This window comes from Gobius niger (genome assembly GCF_951799975.1).
Source record: "Gobius niger genome assembly, chromosome: 1".
In the NCBI taxonomy this organism is placed as follows: Eukaryota; Metazoa; Chordata; class Actinopteri; order Gobiiformes; family Gobiidae; genus Gobius; species Gobius niger.
The window spans coordinates 32,032,379-32,048,388 of NC_136852.1; the positions used below are offsets into that span (position 1 = coordinate 32,032,379).

The 16,010-nt window shown below is 42.6% G+C and overlaps 1 protein-coding gene across 1 annotated transcript; it reads left to right on the top strand.

Moving 5' to 3' along the window:
- The first annotated feature begins 1,838 nt into the window (after positions 1-1,838).
- apbb1 (amyloid beta (A4) precursor protein-binding, family B, member 1 (Fe65)) lies at positions 1,839-15,789 on the top strand. Its single transcript, XM_079559630.1, has 14 exons — positions 1,839-2,007; positions 4,525-5,153; positions 5,966-6,171; positions 6,248-6,307; positions 6,877-6,953; positions 7,057-7,123; positions 7,371-7,517; positions 9,147-9,274; positions 10,077-10,191; positions 10,944-11,025; positions 11,552-11,632; positions 11,945-12,060; positions 12,186-12,362; positions 14,555-15,789. The coding sequence occupies exons 2-14, from the start codon at positions 4,544-4,546 to the stop codon at positions 14,708-14,710; spliced, it is 2,022 nt and encodes a 673-aa protein (XP_079415756.1). The 5' UTR covers positions 1,839-2,007; positions 4,525-4,543; the 3' UTR covers positions 14,711-15,789.
- The last annotated feature ends 221 nt before the right edge of the window (positions 15,790-16,010 follow it).

A 16,010-nucleotide genomic window follows, 5' to 3' on the forward strand; every position in this document is an offset into this window, starting at 1 on the left:
GTTTGAGAAGAAAATATTTTTTAGTTTTACATTTTTGCATTTTACCAAAAAGTTTTCACTCCGGGCCTTAATGCAACATACTTTAAATGCATTTGATTAAATAGTATGTCTATTTTCACTTTGGTTTTGTACACATGACGATACTAAAATGTGAGTTTAAGGATAAATGATTACTTAAAGTTGTCCTCAGTTTTACAGGTTTGAATTAGATGTGTTGCGGTTGCTGTTGAGGCACTAAAGGATGGGTCAAATGCAAATGACAAATTTCACTGTGGGCCTATAAATAACACTTAATCTTCTTAACCCATGATTCTGCCTTTTAACTGAATGATTGTTGGAGTCTGGTCCTCAGGCTTTGGATGCGCCTGGTCCAGATACAATTCAAAATGTCAACTGTGCTCATCAAACGTATTACTTTTATGCGAGTCCTTCATGATGCTTTATAGTCTTGTCTTTACCTCCACCAGCTTTGTGCGTTAACACACGCCAAAATCAGAATGATCTAAAAAAAGAAATGGATGTATTTATATATGGATGTATTAAAGTAAAAATCCGACGTTGTGTTTGTAAGTACTTATTTGATACAAAGGAAGGAAACAGAAAAGTCACTTTACATTGCAATATTGATTCCTTCTGAACACTTTGTGGTGGTGAGGTACTTTTTGGAGCCACAGATCTTTATGCCAATCTGTGCCAACCACCACCAATCGCATGCTCACACACCACAATTGTAGAGTCGGGGCAAAGTTGCAGGGGCATGTCTAAGGGGTGGCCCGAGGTGGCACTGGCTACCACCCAGTTCTGATTGCCCCCCACCTCACACCAGTCACAGGTACTGAGGAATCTTATTGGTGGATTGGTTTCAATTTGAAAAGAATTTTACTTTTCTATCACTGAACTAGTGTTTTCTATTTAATTTGTTTTTAATGAAGTACTACCCCTGACCACGCATGCGAAAAAGGATGAAGCAAAGAATCGGAAACAGTTTTCAGATATGCCTTCATGTTTAGATATTATTTTATTCATATCATTCTTAATTTAAAGACTTGTCTAGTGGGAGGCTAGAAGTGGGACATGGCACCCCTTCACTACTAATTAAAACAAGCAAATGACTTAGGTGAGTTTTGTAGACAAAATCATGACCTGCAAAAAGAATAACTGTCCCCCTTGTGCAGAGAGCAAAAGAGGGGCAAGGGCTCAAAAATAAAAAAAATGTTTCTCAAATCTTCATGAAAAAAAGCGTCAAAGTAGCTACGAAAACGCAAGTTCAATATATCGAGGCAGGAAAGCATCGCGATAAACGATATTGACTCTAACGATACTAAATACTGTCAACTCGGGCATTAAAATGACAGTAAACCTTTGTTCTAAAAGTGCATCATCATATCCTCAAATACCACACCTCTCCTAAGATAGGACTGTAAACTTTACTGGGAGTGTCTACATCTCCAGCTCGTCTCCATGGAGATGTGACGAAAGGCAGTAGAATATGGGATTTACACAGGTTAGTTTCTCATACAAATCCATTCTTTTATTACACACTGCAGTAACAGCATTTTCTGTATCATTAGCATGTTTTGTTTTGCCGCAATAGTATAGTCCAAAATGTTACGCAGTGTACCTTTAAGTTAGAAATCAAAGTTTTATAAAGGAAAAAAAAAAATTAAAAGTTACATTCGGTTTTGCAGGCAGCTTTCAAATGAGGTGTTACACTGTCTGTCCACGAAGCTTTTAGATTTGGGTAAAGCGACCCGTAAGCTTCCCAGTGCCATTAGCCGGGCGGGTACTTCCATGTATGTGCCGCCGCTGGCTTCCCCCGGGAGTGAGAGGAGGCTGTGGGCTCGCTCCGTGACGTGCGCCTGACGCAGTCCGCCTCCATCAGCTGCACAGCCCGAAGCCTCACGCAAACACCACCGAGAGACCGTCAAAGGCCCCGACAGCCACGGAAACATGTAGCTTCATCGGACAATCTCACACAATCACACGCGAGGGGACCGGGGGAAGCTGGTGAGTCGATGGACTGCATGGATAGTGATAAATATAGGAAAGCGTTTAGCGTGACTTTGATGCTGGTGTTTGTGTGCGGCTAGCTAGCTTGGAGCTAACCCTAGCCTAGCCAAAGTGACGACGCCTGTGAACGATGGCAGCTCCGTTATCTCTGCAGCCGCACTCATTTTGTTTCACTCTGGTTGAATATTGCACGGGTTTTCCTGCAAAGAATTGTCGCATTAGACAGTATTAGGTGTGTATATATTTTTTTGAGCTGTCATAATCCGCTGTGTTCAATGAAACAGCCGATACGTGTGGCCAGCATTTTTGGGCTCAGCTTCACGACAAGCGTCCAGTAAAGAAACCTTAGAACTAGCGTAGGATTAAAAACGAGATGGAGAAAGTGACTGGAACTGTGTTGTTAAAACGATGTGTTTGACTGAAAAGCAAGCCCTTTTTCACAACATGCCCCCCACCTTTATGTAGTGGCCCCCCCCAGACATTCCACACACATTCCTTTGGTGTCTGGTCCTTAACATTAGCATACAAGCTAAGATGCTACTTAGATGCTAAACTAGAGACCCTCGAATATTATATAACATTATCACACAACATTATCACACTATGACATTAAACTACTAATGCAAGGACTATACTTTATCTCTGATGCTAAAGGCAGAAGATGGTGCTGTTTAATGTGTGTTTTTCGTTTTCCATGCAGTTTTATTTCCAGGATAAATGATTGAAGTGATACATTTTAATCTGGCTGGACCAAGATAAATGAGTTGTCATTAAAGCCACACCGCATAGGATTTCCACTTGTAAATAAGATTGAAATACTAGCATTTATTTTATGATAGAGCATTTCATCATTGGAAATATACCTCATAAATGTGTTTTTGTTGCTGAGGGAGGTTCAGCTCCCCCAAAGACATGACTGTAACTTTACCGAGGGTGGGTACGTCTCCAGCTCGTCTCCATGGAGATGTGACTAAACTGACTAGATTTGAGATTAAAACAGGGTAGGTTCTCATCCAAATCCATTCTTGGATCACCCACTGCAGTAATAGCATTTTTCTGTGTTGAGCTGGTCATTAGGAGCATGTTTTGTACTGATGACAACTATATAGTCCAAAATGTTACGCAGTGTCCCTTTAAGTAGTCATATTCAATTTTTTTTCTATATGCACACCAATGACAGCTATTAAAAGAAGAAGAAGAAGAGAAGAAGATCTTAATTTATATAGCGCCTTTCACAGACATATAGTCACAAAGCGCTTTACATGAGACAATTGTACATTCACTCCATACATACTCAGTGGTGGAAGGCTACGTTTGTAGCTTCAGTTTCCCCTGGGGGAGACCGTCAGAGGCGCTTTCGCGACTACACACGTCTGCGCCAACGGACCCTCTGACACCACCATACATTCACTCACACACATCATTCATCCTGGCCTATTGTGCATGTTTTTAGTGGTAGGGGAAACCGGAGTACCCGGAGGAAACCTACGCAGACACGGGGAGAACATGCAAACTCCACACAGAAAGGCCCCGTCCAGGTGGGAATCGAACCCGGACCTTCTAGCTGTGAAGCGAGAGCACTAACCGCTGCGCTACCGTCCTGTTTGTAATAAGATACATTCCTTATTGTTTGTTATTTGGTGAGGAGTTTAATATTATGCATACATTAATGTAAATGTAATACATTAGTAATACCTTGTTGTAACCACTGCACGCTGGGTGATATAGCTGTTGGTAGTTTAACTTACAGACTCTCGCACAGACACTAAAGCAGGTGTAGTTCCTTTGTAAAAGATGCAATGACAGTAAACACAGGGATGAGCTGGGCTCGAGCTGCACAATTAATCACACTGACAATCTGCAAATCACAAAAAATGTTATTTAGTTAATAAATCTTCAGAAAACAATATAAAATATCCTTGTTTTGTTTAATGCATGCTAGCCTGTAGCTAAGACCACTACTAACATCTTCTCAAATGCATGTTTTTCTTGTTGTATTGATTTAGCAGTTCATTTTTCAGTCTTCTCAAATATGAATTGAATCTTGATATTAAATTGCAATTTCTTCTTATTTTCTCTAAAATCGAGCAACCGATCTGACATTGAGAACAAGAAAAACGGTCCGCACAGCTCACCTAGCTCCCAAGCACCTAGGTGACGTTTCCTCTGATGAATCAGATGAAGGGCAAAGACGCCCGAAACGTCACCTAGGTGTAAGCAATAAATACATTGTCCTGCTTGGGAGCTAAGTGAGCTGTGCGGACCTTTTTTCTTTTCTTGGTACTCTGTCCGGCAAACTTTTCAGATTTTGTGGGATGTTCGTGTCTTCTCTCTCAACATTAAAACTGACATTGAGCCTTTGTCACCCCAGGATGCTTTGTGCACAAACAAACCATTCGTTTTAGGGCAACAATTTTCAGTGTTAACAAATGATATGTCCTGATAGTTCTTTCCAATGGAATTGAAACTTCTGTTTTTGTGAAAGAATTCTTCATTTGTTTCCTTCTCCTCTAGAGCCGTTATATGAGGCACCATGGGGGGCCATGACGATGAAGACATGTCTTATGTTGTGGGCAAACAGAAGCCAGATGAGGAGCTGAAGAACAAACTGTGGTGCGATCAAGAGCCCACTGCCAACAATGCCAAGTGGCTCAAGGAAGGACAAAACCAGCTGAGGAAAGTCGCAGAGAACCAGCAAGACCAAGACCACAACTGCAATATCAGCCACAACGGCAACCTCCAGTGCAGCACTCAGGACGAACAGCAGGGCAACGAGGAGCAGAATGAGTCGCCTAAAAAGGCTCTGACGCCCGCTCTGAACCAGGAGGAGTCCAAGAACATCCTGAATGAGCCGCTGGTCATCGACGCTCTGGAGATCAGTGAGAAGAAGGACAAGGGAGAGGAGGATGACCGCGAGAAGGAGGAGCAGCAGACGAGAGGCAGCAGAGGAGAGAAGGAACCCGAGGGTGCAGAGGAGGCCCAGGGAGAGGGCAGTGAGGAGATGCAGAGGGAGGGCAGTGTGACGGGGAGGAGCGCCTGCCTGCTCTTCTCCAACATGAACGAGACCCCGGTGGAGGAGGAGTCCAGCTGGGCCCCGCTGTCCCAGGACAACCCAGTCGACGCTTCCATCAACGGGAACAGAGGTACTGCTACGTACTGCACACAACAACTACACTGTAGATTTGAATGTTTTTGCTTATACACCATTTAAGTGTTTGTGCTGGATTGATCAACATAAAATTTACAATAATATTTATCATCAGTTATAAAACTTTATAAGAAATATGAATAATACCCTTGATCATCCTAAAATGTAAAGTTAGTTTTGTTCTATTCCTGTTTAAACTGCTTTGGATGGCCAAAGCTGTTCTCAGTCTGACTAAGCTTGTTCTTACTCTAGTCTAGACTTGACTGCCTGCAGTTGCTATCTTGAGTCAGCACAATGTTGACAGAGGCTTACATTTTTAGCTTGTGTTCAAGAACCTTTTAGAAATAAAAGGTCCTTTTTATTTAGGGTTAGGTTTAACCGTAACCCTCTGTGCTAAAAGTAGAAGTTCTTGTGGAGATGTTGTGGCTTTCACCTACTGGATACAGTCATGCCTGGTTTGAAAGAGATTAGAGACTGTCTATGTACGATGTGGCTATGCTAAGCTGTGTGTGTTATGTCATGCTTTATTCTTAAGGGATATTAGTATTGTCTCACTGGAAAATAAAACGATTTAAAAATGACACGGCAGTCATTGAGTTATAGTAGATCACCTACTACATGTTAGAAAGGTATACATTCAAAACTGAGGTTGTGGCGCTATTTTAACATTATTTATTATGCACAATTAGCTTCAATTAAATTTTGTGTTTCCCACCAGCAAATAATTATAATAAAATCTGATCATTATTAGATCAGAGAATATTTTAAAAGTATCTTTTCATCAATGTCAATGTGTGTCCCTTCCAGAGTCGTTCTGGGACTCGAGTGCGTTTGAGACGGACACAGAGCTGCCCTCCGGGTGGATGAGGGTGCGAGACACCTCGGGCACGTACTACTGGCATATCCCGACTGGCACCACCCAGTGGGACCCCCCATCTCCCCTGGGGCGGGTCACCGACTGTCTGCTGTCCTCCAGTATGTCCCTGGAGACCACACCTGTGGAGGAGACTGAGGTGGGACTCGTACACACAGCTCCAGCAAAATGTCTGGTTGAATTTTGGTTACATGTTTTCTCTCTTTACGTGGCAGGATTCTTGGAGTCATCTTGGCGACACAGAAGAAGCTGGTCAGGAGGGAGAGCTTTGGAAGGTGTGTAACTCTTAACTAAAACATGAACTCAGTTATATGGGGGGTTATAAACTTCAATTCATGGAGCCTTTCAAGAGATTGGCTATTGATATGTTTTCTCTATTCCGCCATTTAACTTGCATATTGAAATACATAAATAAGAGTAAATAAGAGAGAACAGGCTATAGTAAGAACGAATAGAAAACTTCTGCTTTGCCAAATAAGCATTGTGCACTACTTTACTACTGGTATGGCCTGCGTCCATTCACTTATATATTTGTAACATTTTATAAAAATCATATAAAGATCAACAACAAGAGCAGTTTACCGAGTCAATTTGGTCATGAAAAATAACCCAGCATTAAACCAGACCTGAAATGGGAGCACACCCAACTAAAGCAAGGGTGCTCATATATGTTTTCCAATCTGTTTAACTTTACTTCATCTTAAAGTCTTGGAGCTGACAGATTAGCTACTAAATAAGTTGTTTTTTTGTATTTTTACTTGAACTTGCTTTGTCAAACAGTTTAGCAAAAATCCCTGTCAACACAGGAACACAACACCGTAATAGCGCTTTTTTTTTTACACAGGAAGGTGAGGTTGCACCCGACCCGAGCCTCAAGGAGTTTGAAGGAGCAACATTACGCTATGCATCCATTAATCTCAAGTACGTCATCTTATGTCATCATACGAAAATATTGTATTTCTTCTTTTCTTTTTTTTGATATCTGTGTTCTAACTTGTTGTCCGTCTTTGTGCTGTCTTTGTAGCTACAACTGCTCCCAGTCGGATAATGAAGAGAAGCTCGCCCCACTCTCATCTGGAGTCGAGGCCAAGGTAGGGAAGTACTGTAGGGACAATATTATTTCTACATTTTGGCTAGGTCTGGGTCTAGACTTGAATCATGGTAGAGTTGTTGTTGATTTATTCCTAAACCAGTTGACTGATGCAATAACTCACTGTATTTCTATTTTATACTATGGGACAGTGATGTTTATTCTCTGCAGAGGACATTAAGACTTGGACTAAAATAATTGCAGCCGTTGGGATTTGCTCATTGAGAGGGTGTGTGTTGTGTTTCCAGTGCTTCGCCGTGCGCTCCCTGGGCTGGGTGGAGATGTCTGAGGAGGATCTGACTCCAGGCAAAAGCAGTGTGGCTGTAAACAACTGCATCAGACAGCTGTCCTACCACAAGAACAACATCCATGACACGGCGGGCATCTGGGGAGAGGTGAGGGGCACTACCCACACAGAAAGTCAATGTCGCACCTTATCAATATGCCTCACAACGCCTCACAGCGAGAAGGTTATAGCCTGTCTGTGTAGTTTTCACATGTTCTCCCTGTGTCCCTGGGATTTCCTTTTGCTGCTCTGGTTTTCCTACCACTAAACCCATGTGCAATAGGTTTCCCTCTGGGACCAGGACTCCGGGAAAATAAGATTCTGAAATCTCAGTTTTCCTGGTTAAACAAAGGTCACAAAAAGGTTTTAATAGGAATGGCTTAATGGAATGGCTGAAAGTCCTTCACCTTTTCTAATTAATACTACCACTTTTTGACGCTGTTGTAACAAAATACTTTTAGGGACTCAAGTAAGTTTAACACACAAACCGAGCGGGTCCTAAACTGATGTATTACACTTGTATTTCTGAGAAAATAAAGACGATAGCCTCGTGGTCGTTTTGCATTGATGAAATGAGCTGTGCGGTTCATGTTTTCTGCCACATTAATGCACAAATTAGCCCAGCAGGAGAGGGTGTGTTGCTTTGGTGCTATCGTATCTACTTCATGTGCAATGCAAACTTGCTTCTGTCACAGGCACAGATTTGGCCTCACTTCTCTTTCATGTCAGTGGCAGGTTACAGCAGCACAGGACACAACGGCAGGGGAAAACACGTCTGATTGGCTGTTCTCCCGTTAGACCCGCCTTTAAGTGTCAGTGACATATTTTGTCTATATTCCACCATTTTTGTATCAAAGAATTCATTAGTATGAGGTCAACAAAAGGAAAAATACAAATAATTTCCTTTCTGTTTTAATAAGATATGTGATTCAGAAGAGTAGAGTGACTGAGACAGACCTGCTCAGACGATGCAGTAAAAAAAAAAAACTGTTTTTAGTGAGGTGGAAGCCCAAACAAAGTAAAATCTCATAATTTGATCTATATACACTTTATACTTTTTGGGCAGAACTATGAGCTGACATTGATTTCTTGTCACAAAATAAGGTGCAAATACCAGCAGTACATAAATATCAGGTGTGATTATCGGCATCTGTCCAATTATCGTTCATCCCCAAAATACTTGTTTATTTTTGCTGACAGAGATGTTAAATGTAGGTGTAGGTGTGGATGTGGGCTAACCTTTATTCTCAGCTTGTCAACTGATGGTGGGGTGATGCTCATATAGACTGTCTCTGGATCTTTATTGTGTGCTGTCCTATTACTTAATATTATCTTGGAGGCCAAACCATATTTGTTTAGTGAAAATGCAAAAAACTGAGACACTCAAAATGGTGGGAATAGTTAAAAAGCCTTTTGTGCATGGCTTATATGGTTAAACAGCCTTTGTGTTTTGGCTCAGGTTAATCACTCAGGGCAATCTCGACAGGGCAGTGGATGTTGGTGGTCTGGGTTTGGCCCTCATTCCTGACATTTCCTACCCCTGTCTTACACGTTTTTTTAAAATTTTGTTTAATGTGGATCGGTCCAGTAATTATTGACAAAGCGTAGCTTAAATTTGGCTTCATGTTAATGTTGTTGTTTGTATATAGTAAATAAATCCTTATTTATGAATGACTTTTGAAAAGAAGGTTTACAAAGTGATGAAGAACAGTAGAGTGTCATTGTGTGTTTTCCCCAGGGCAAAGACATGCTGATGGTGCTGGAGAACGACACCATGAAGCTGATCGACCCCCTGGGACAGACGCTGCTTCACGCTCAGCCCATCGGCAGCATCCGTGTGTGGGGCGTGGGGCGGGACAACGGCAGGTACGCAGTCACTTACTGTACATTTGCCTTTTCAAAACGTTTTAGTTTGTTGTTTTCCACTTGCCACAAAATGGACAGAAACAAGAGCCTTTTACAGCGTCATTCACCCCCTCAGGTGTGGACTTCAAACTATAGCATCACCTGCAAAATAAAAGGGTCACCAGGTGGTAAAGTGTTCCCAATCAGATTACTGACTCAGACTTAAGGCCAAAGAAGTGACTTAGAAAACAAACACTTGTTCCCACCTTTGGCAAAACTCCAATCCTCTAAAAATGTGCCTCCCTTTGTTTGCAATCCATCCATTTTGTCCATTGAAGTTAATTTATTCCATTGTTTACCTAAGAAATGCATCATATATGTAATGTTCTTGTTTTATCTTTTGATGACACTTGTGAAGTTTAAGTTGTGTCAGTTTGCTTAAGAGCAAGTGATTTAGCACTTTTGTGTTTTTACAGTAAAACTCTTGATTTCTTTGTTTTTGTAATCATAAATGTATGACATAAGCATGTGGTTAGTTCATAGTATCACCTTGAAAAGGTACTGATCTTGCTACACTCTGACTCATTGATGGTTGTGTGCTGCTGCCCTCTGCTGGAGCACCCTGATAACTACAGACAGGGTAAAATGGGTGAAATCTAATGTTCTCTAACCTTCTTCTCTTTCACGCTGCTTTTTTTCTTCACCCACAGGGAAAGGTATATTTCAGTCTAGTATTTCCATGTTCAAATACCTGTCTGAAAGAATGTGTTGTTTGTTCTGATGGATGTTGCGTACACAGCAATAACGTCTTTTCTTTGCTTAGGGACTTTGCATATGTTGCTCGAGACAACCTGACTCAAGTTCTCAAGTGCCATGTGTTTCGCTGCGATTCTCCGGCCAAAAACATCGCAACCAGTTTACACGAGATGTGCTCAAAGGTACTGCTGAATCTGAATTTGCTAGAAATCTGTTCAGGGTTAGCAGATCAAATGTGTCACTGTATTTTCCGGACTATTTGCCTAATGAAGAAGAAACAACAGGCTGAATAGGCGTACGGTATGCTAACGTAACACATCGAAGGCTAGCTACATGAAGCATAAACAACAAACTAAATAGGTGTCTGGTATGTTAACGTCACTCCATATCACAAAATCCATTGAATTCTTCATCCTCGGTGTCACTTCTGAACAATCGCCTTGGCAATGACCTAGGCCCGGAGGCGTAACTGCGCCGTTGACGAGCCTCTCCCGGCAGCACGTTGTTTAAGCTCTCATTTGCAAACTCTTTCCTCTAGCTGTGGCCATTAGCTTTTTTTGTTTTCTTCATTGTGGTAAAAGTAACCTCCGCTTTTCGTCAGTCCCTCGCAAGTTTCGCGCTCACTCCAAACTTTCTTTCTGCTGCTCGATTAGCCTGCAGTGCCCTCTAGCGGCATGTGAAATTGTATATTTAAGTTAGAAAAAAGAAGAAAAAAAAACACATTTTAGGACACACCTTGCTAAACTATAATAACAATAACATATACTTGAAAATCCTGTAGTGTTGGTGTATTTGAGTGTGATCTTCTTAAGGTTCAGTCTTAAGGTTTCAACTTGTATACATGTATCCCAAACGTGTAGAATCGTCTACTCTACTGTTGCATTCTTACAAAATGCCTGAAGTGACTGTTTGAAATGTTGTTGTGTTGATGCAGATCATGAATGAGAGGAAGGCGGCCCGGCCCGGGGGAGGCAGGCTGAGCTCCGATCTAATTAAGCCATTGGGGATTCCTGAAGGTAAAACTGACAACACCAGCCCCTGTAAACAGATGTAGGACTGGGTACTGTTCAACGAAACAAGTGTGGCAGGGGTTCAACTTCTCCTTCGCCATTTTGCCCAATTTGGGAAAACTGTCCACCACCTCGAATCTGTCAGAAACAAATCAATAAAAGTGCTGTCGGGATATTACTTTTATTGCCATTTTTCCGCTTTCCCCCCCCCCAATTTTCCGCTTCCCCCCCCCCCCCCCAAATTATTGCCAATTTTTCACTCATTTCTTGACATTGGAGATGAACCCGATATTGTACATTTGCAGATCCTTCAACTTATTACTGTTTTCTGGTTCAAGACAATGGATGTTTTAATATAGGTATCGTAAAAAGAGTCGCTCAGGTATCAGTATCGAAAACAACAACAAAGTATCGTTAAAAATACTGGTATTGAAAATATTGTAACGGTACCCAGCTCTAAACATAATGGTAGTGGTAATAGTAATAGTGATGGTTGTAATAAGGAGTAACAAAGGGCCTCTGTGTTCTTCAGAGTTCCCAGCCCCCAAGAACGAGCTCTTCCAGCACTTCAACGTCTACTATCTGGGCTGCGTGACTGTGTCCAAACCAGTCGGTAAGAAAACATTCAGTCATCTCACTAAGGGAAATTGTAGCGACAAGCTAAGCAGACGCTGAGCATCACTACTTTGGATCATTGTCAAATATGTTTGAGATCTACACACTTCTTTGCAAGCTTACAATGTGGCATGAGAACAGATGATCCAAACATTGTCTGCGAGTGAGGAAGTCGCCTTTCACATAGAAAATGCCCACTGGTCCCAGAGTATTAACAAGCTGTAAATGTGTCTTGCTGCGGCCAGTACAAACCCTGTATAACAGTGGACAGTCTGTGCTTTGCAGTCTCAAACGTTCCATGTTTTCTCAGGTATGGAGGTGATTAATGATGCATTAGAGGCGGCCATGAACAGCAAAGAGCAAAGCGAATGGACCCAAGTGTCTGTGAATGTTGCACCTGCCACACTCACCATTCTGAAGAGACAGGTAACGCTGCACCTCGGCCTTCAAGTCAGTGAGACACTGCTGGCAACGATGGCATTGCTTCATTGTTTTTCCTCCGTATTATCTGAAGATGGTGTTTTAAAATGCCCCGTGTCTTTTCCCTGCAGAACGAGGAGGTGCTGTCCGAGTGCCGGGTGCGCTTCTTGTCCTTCATGGGCGTGGGCAAAGACGTGCGCACGTTTGCCTTCATCATGGCCGAGGCACCGTACGACTTCAGCTGCCACATGTTCTGGTGCGAGCCCAACGCCGCCAGCCTGAGCGAGGCGGTCCAGGCCGCCTGTATGGTGAGTGACCATGGGAGACTGCTGTTCACCACAAAGTCAGGTCTCTACAGCAGGCAGGAGCAAGGAGCTGTAGGGCACATGGGCCCATCTGCACTGTTAGGCGTTTTTATTTTAGATTTCCATTGAGGCTTTAGTAAAGCATCTAAATTAGGTTTTTCTGGTTTACACCTAATTTCGGCTTAATTTGACCCTCCTTAGAGCGAGTAAAGTTCTGGGCTAAGACATTTTATACAAATCCAGGAAGAATCAACATAAGAAGGAAATCTGAACGGTCAAGCTTTTTTTGTATCATTATTTCATTGTTGGGGACTGGATGTTATGAGGCTCGTGTAAACACATTATACTGGATCCCAATGTCCAGCTGCTAGTTTTATACCTGGGCAAGGAAGTGAAATTTCATTAAAGTCACAATCTCACCTTTGGTTAATCTCATTAATCATCAAGGAAGTTTATCATCTTGGGCAGTAACAGCTGGTTTTGCAGCTGAGTGTATTGGTCACGTTTCTAAAGCGGCGAGGCCAGCGTGCTGATATCGGCACTACAGCATGACCATTGTGTTATGCTCTTTCTCTCAGAACAGTTTTAACAGTGGGCTAAAAAAAGTACTTTGGTGTTCATTTAATGCGGAAACAAATGACAGCGCAATGTGCGAGGAGGAGATGTGTCCCGCACCGCGTCCTGCAACACGCTCATCTCTCAGCCCTGGTGCGGTGTGTGTGCGCAATCATGTTACAGCATCCGGAATTTATGGCATACACTACGACAATTTGTTACCCAGATATTTGTAGCCTTCGCAATTTGGGCGTTCTGCTCTCCCAAAATTTCATCTGATGGGCGGGGGAGCGACTGAATTTTGCGGTGCATTATGGGTGACCAATAGTCTTCGCAAGTTCCGGTTTTGCTGGAGCGTTGTCGCTCGCTCTGCTGGCTTCATCTTCTGCTAAGAGAGGAATACAATTCTGTAGCTGATATTTTACGATGCAGACTTCGACTGTTCCACCTCCCTACATTTGGGGCTCGTACCTCCCGCCTCCCCTCCTGCCTTCAGCGGACACTTTTAGCCACGCACTGCCCCGCTGTACGGTCTCCCGCCCAGCTCGGAGCCCTGCCCCAGGGGTCTGTGAGCTGTCCCTGGAAGACTATAGTAAAAAGCAGCCATTTCATAAGCACTGACAGCCTCTGATTATCTCTCTGCCCAATACAACTTTATCGAGTCTGTGTTTTCAACGTGAGAACATCAGCCATGTCAAAAAATGAGTCCGAAGCCGAGCTGCTAACCGCTTGGCCGGAGCTAACTAGCTCCTTAGCAGCGCATAGATCCGGGGAAAACAAGTATTATGCAATAATAACGTCAATAAAGCGGTAACTATATAAAGCAGCCTTTGAGATGATCACACACTGAGCCGGGCTTAATGCATTTGTGGTTTATTGCGGACTTTTCATCAACAATGAGCTGTAGGTGATTGTAACATGCTAACGGGGCTAACCTGGAATAACCATTGTCCACTGGCACAAATAATAGTCCTTTATTCGGACATATGGGCTGGATATGTGCTTAAATACTAGGGAGATCCTTGTGCAGATCGTGTGTATAGCTATAGTTGAAGATCATTCATCATCACATTCTTCCCTCTCAGCTGAACTTCATTCACATTATCACCGTCTTTCACTCGCACACACAGACGTTTTCGTTCGCTCTGCTCGCTATCATCTTCTTCTAAATCTTCATAAACACCATCCGCTCGTTCAACTAGCAACAACAATTCCTCCTTTCGTTTCCCCACACTCGAAATACCCTTTCTCTTCAACCTTTCACGCAATTCTGGCACTGACAGTCGCTTGTAAGCCATATTCGCCATTACATTAAATCAACCGGAAGTGAAATAGGCAACGACGGATGTTTTTTTTTTATCGCTCCCGCCGCCCATCGGGTGGAATTTTGGGAGAGCAGAACGCCCGAATTGGCCTCTTGCGATGATTCAAATGATCCAATCTTGCAGCGCAAACAGACGTGGCTTCTGTGGCGCTTTACACCAAAAGCTGAGAATGTGAAGGGCATGAGTGTTTCTCTGTTTTCTGCTTATTTACTCTTGTTTAAGTTGATAAATAGTCTCTGAACATTTTTAAGCCAGTTGTTTTATTTCTGCAAACTGTCCTCAGAACATGCTAACACTGTTGTTTGCTGTCCACAGCTGCGATACCAGAAATGCCTGGACGCGCGGCCCCCCAGCCTGGCCTCCTGCCTGCCCACACCTCCGGCCGACTCAGTGGCTCGCAGGGTCAGGAAGGGTGTCCAGACCCTGCTGGGCAGCTTCAAGAGCTACAGATCCGGCTCGCAGTCTCCGTAAGCCCGTCAGGGAGACTGTCTGTAAACTCCAGGTTTCTCACCCACTGGCCCTCCTCTGTATGGCTGCACACACTGGACTCACAGGGTTTCTGTGGCTCATTACTAACACTACAACATGTACACAACAAACCATTCAGAATATATCTATGACTATATCCTTTACCTGTAGAGCTTTTCTTAATCATACATTTACATGTTTTGCAAGATGCATGAAGCATTTAAAACGTGCCGATGTATGACAACAACAAAAAACGCTCCTGGTCTGACAAAGACAAATAGTCTTTTGCAATTGAGATTGAAAGACTAATGAAGGCATGATTTTTAGATTTGTTACCATAGGATCTGGCCACCAAAGCAAAAACAACCAAATGTAAGTGCATTAACAGCAAGTAAGGTCAAATGAATAGTTTGAATATTTGTACTTAAATTCTGATTACGGGAAAGGTGGGAAAAGGTGATGTTTTAACTCTAAATATTTCTTAATCAAATTAATGCTACATTTTCTTTTAGTTAATAATAGAGTGGAATATGCGTACGTTTCTAGTGTTTTGAAGGGGTTCGTTTAAAACAAAGGATCTGGGCATTAAAATGGAATTGAAAAGCATTACATTTGTTTATTTTACAGCCACCGAAACCCTATTGTTGTTTGATAATATGTGACAATTGAAACGTCACTTATTGTGATACAACTCGCTTTGAATGATTGTGCAGCCTCTTTGAATGAATAATCACTGTCAGACTTTGTGCTGCCATATCGAGTCCCTCTTGAAACCTAGACACTAGTTTGAATGTGGCCGATGGATGTTATGTACTGCACTCCAGTCCCTATTTCTGCCATGATGTTACTGTCATTTAGCAGTACTGTGTGTGTTGTACAAACAACTCTCTCACTTCTGATTGTAAGTCCTCATCTCTGTGCCACACTCATGGATCTATGTTCAACAGTGTAGTTTAGTCTTCCAAAGAACCTGTCGTCCCATTAAGGCCCTGGCTACATGGAGATCAGTTATGTCAGACAGTTCAGAAAGTTTTCAGGCCTTTTTATTGCTCCAGTAGGGAAAATATGTCCATACTAGTGATGCGTGGGTGATGCATATTGGATATTGTATTACTTTAGGTTATTCAATCATAGTTTCTGTCCAAGCTTTGATTAGTTGCCGTTGGCATTAGCACACTGCCGTTAGCATTAGCATGCTGTTGCTAGCCTTAGCATGTTGTGCGGCGATTTAAAATGCAATTGGCCACAGGTCGATCAGACGTTGAAGACAGACTGGTTCAGTCATCGGTCACTTGGTCATCGG